The 3,039-nt window shown below is 40.0% G+C and overlaps 1 protein-coding gene across 1 annotated transcript; it reads right to left on the minus strand.

The window, feature by feature from the left end:
* Positions 1 to 748: 748 nt before the first annotated feature.
* LOC135266898 (histone H4) lies at positions 749 to 1,448 on the minus strand. The gene has a single exon (XM_064358340.1). It carries the CDS (start codon positions 1,367 to 1,369, stop codon positions 1,058 to 1,060), a length of 312 nt encoding a protein of 103 aa, XP_064214410.1. The 5' UTR covers positions 1,370 to 1,448; the 3' UTR covers positions 749 to 1,057.
* Positions 1,449 to 3,039: the final 1,591 nt, after the last annotated feature.

Here is a 3,039-nt window from a genome sequence, read left to right on the forward strand (position 1 = left end):
GAGCAGGGCCGGTCTTCAGTTTCCTGTTGGAAGAATACATCGTTTACTTCGTAAAGGTAATTACGCCGAACGAGTCGGTGCCGGTGCTCCAGTTTATTTGGCGGCTGTGATGGAATATCTTGCCGCTGAAGTTCTTGAATTGGCTGGAAATGCTGCTCGTGACAACAAAAAAACTCGTATTATTCCACGTCATCTTCAATTGGCCATCAGAAATGACGAAGAATTAAACAAGCTCCTTTCCGGTGTGACAATCGCTCAAGGTGGTGTTTTACCCAACATCCAGGCGGTCCTTTTGCCGAAAAAAACCGAAAAGAAACCATAAACAGCTAACTGTTGTCTCTCTAGTTGCTGTGAGAAGCAGCAAGCTACAAAAAAATAATAATATCGGCCCTTCTCAGGGCCATCATTTTTTTAACAAATAAAAAAAAGAATCACAAACTTTTTTTAAAGAGTAAATAAACATACCTACTTAAAGTTACATAAAACTTGGCAAAAATTTATTGCACGATTTAAAAAAAAAAGAGCACTCAAGATGTTTTATTTTCTTAATAGTTTAAAAGCAGGTAAATTTTTATTGCCTCTCCTAGACGGCGAGCTACACGCCGCGCCGGTGGGGGGCTAGCTAATCCATGTATATCGGTTAGGCTTTGATGTTTTCTTTCTTTAGTGGTAATTATTATTTATCTCTGAAAAGTCAAAATTCATCCCTTTAAGGAAAAGCATACGATTGATTAAACAACAAAGTCATAAAAACCACACAACTTTATTTGTTACATTTCCTAGAAATATAAAAACAGTTTGGAAATCAAACATTTATTATACTGGTGGTTTAACTGAGAGCCTTGTGATACGTACTTTTTTCATTTGTTTAGAAATATTTTTGTGGTTCTGAAAAGAACCGTTTTTTTTTCGTCGAAAATTAAAATGCGATGAATAGTAGAGAGTAGATTGATGTAACTAACGATGAGGAAGAAACATAAAAACCAAACAATGCTGGTATACCGGTATTGTCGTCGCCTCGTAGTCTCATAGATAAAACATAGGTTATAAAAAAAACTTAACCGCCAAAACCGTAAAGTGTACGCCCTTGACGCTTCAAAGCGTAAACGACATCCATGGCGGTGACGGTTTTACGTTTTGCGTGTTCGGTGTAGGTGACGGCATCACGAATGACGTTTTCGAGGAATACCTTCAGGACACCTCTGGTTTCTTCGTAAATGAGACCGGAGATACGTTTCACTCCTCCACGACGTGCCAATCTTCTGATCGCGGGCTTCGTGATGCCCTGGATGTTATCACGTAAAACTTTACGATGACGTTTTGCTCCACCTTTTCCCAATCCCTTTCCACCTTTGCCACGACCGGTCATTTTGAATGATTATTGATTCAAATTAAGCTTTGTTTCACAAAAGAAAACGACACAGATTTGACTGCTTCGTCGAAAACAACTACCTGCTCGCCAGATTAGTCAACTCATTTTATAGTTTAGTTTCGCTCCGCCTCTTAAGTTACTTTTTTGACCAATCAGATAACGCATAGTGTCACCCTAGTTAATAAAATACGGCGAAAAATTTTGTTGCAGGGTCATATGAACCGTCGCCGTTGTTAGTGACGTACGTAGGTGTTTATGTGTGTGTATGTGTAGTTGAGGGATAAAGAAGTAGTCAAAAAAATGGCCCGTACCAAACAAACTGCTCGTAAATCGACCGGTGGAAAAGCTCCACGAAAACAGCTTGCCACTAAGGCAGCAAGAAAAAGCGCACCCGCCACTGGAGGAGTGAAAAAACCTCATCGCTACAGGCCCGGTACAGTGGCACTGCGTGAAATTCGTCGTTATCAGAAAAGCACCGAACTGTTGATTCGTAAATTGCCCTTCCAACGCTTGGTCAGGGAAATAGCCCAGGATTTCAAGACCGATCTTCGTTTCCAAAGTTCTGCCGTTATGGCACTCCAAGAAGCGAGTGAAGCGTATCTTGTCGGACTTTTTGAAGATACAAATTTATGTGCCATCCATGCAAAACGCGTCACCATCATGCCTAAAGACATCCAACTGGCAAGACGTATTCGAGGAGAACGAGCTTAAAATGAAAAAATAAACAAAAAAAAAAACGGTTCTTTTCAGAACCACAAAATTGTTTACAAATGAAAATGTTTCGCAATATTGACAGTAATTAAAGTAATAGTACGCGGATCATAATGAATTTTAAACTCTGTCAAACAATAAAAACAATGATGCTTTTATTTATGATTGTTCGCTCTGGTTAAGGGTAGGTAAACAAATCGTTTTAATTGATCGGTACTTCAAGAACGGCGGCGGCATCAAAAGAATTTAATTTATTTAAGTAGGTACCATAAAAATGAGTAAAGTTAAATATCGAATAAAGTCATAAAAGTGGTTAGGTAGGTGAGGAGGGATAATGCGTTTTTAGCGCCGACACCCTACAGACATTATCGTTTGTTTGTTTGTATAAATTAATAATTATATTTCGATTTAGGTATATGCAGATAGGTGTGAAAACTTTTTTTTATTTGTATAGAAATTAATTTGTGGCCCTGAAAAGGGCCATTTATGTATGCCCTCGACGGCCTTAAACAGTCGATAATCCAGGACGTCACCACCATCATCATCATCATCATTATCATCATCATCGGTTCGTAGTCGACGACGACGAAGACGACGACAAATGAGATTATTGCCATAGCTCACTTCTTTCTTTTAGGAGAAGCAGGAGATTTCTTCGCTTTAGCAGATATAGCCTTGGCGCTTTTTGGTTTCGGTGCCTTAGGTTTCTTCGTTGGACCGGCCTTATTTGATTTCTTTGCTTTCGAAGGTGATTTCGGCTTTGATGAAGCTGTTGCCGCAACAGCTCTACCTGTAGAGGAAGCAGCGGTTGTTTTCTTCTCAGCGCCGACAGAAGCGGCCTTTTTTGCTTTCGCGACGGCTACGCTCTTCTTTTCGGCTGCGACTTTTTTCGCTTTTGGCGAAGATGGTTTCTTACCGGTTTTTGGTGCCGAAACGGCGGAACGTTTTCCAGTGTT

This window comes from Tribolium castaneum, chromosome 8 (assembly GCF_031307605.1).
Source record: "Tribolium castaneum strain GA2 chromosome 8, icTriCast1.1, whole genome shotgun sequence".
Lineage (NCBI taxonomy): Eukaryota > Metazoa > Arthropoda > Insecta > Coleoptera > Tenebrionidae > Tribolium > Tribolium castaneum.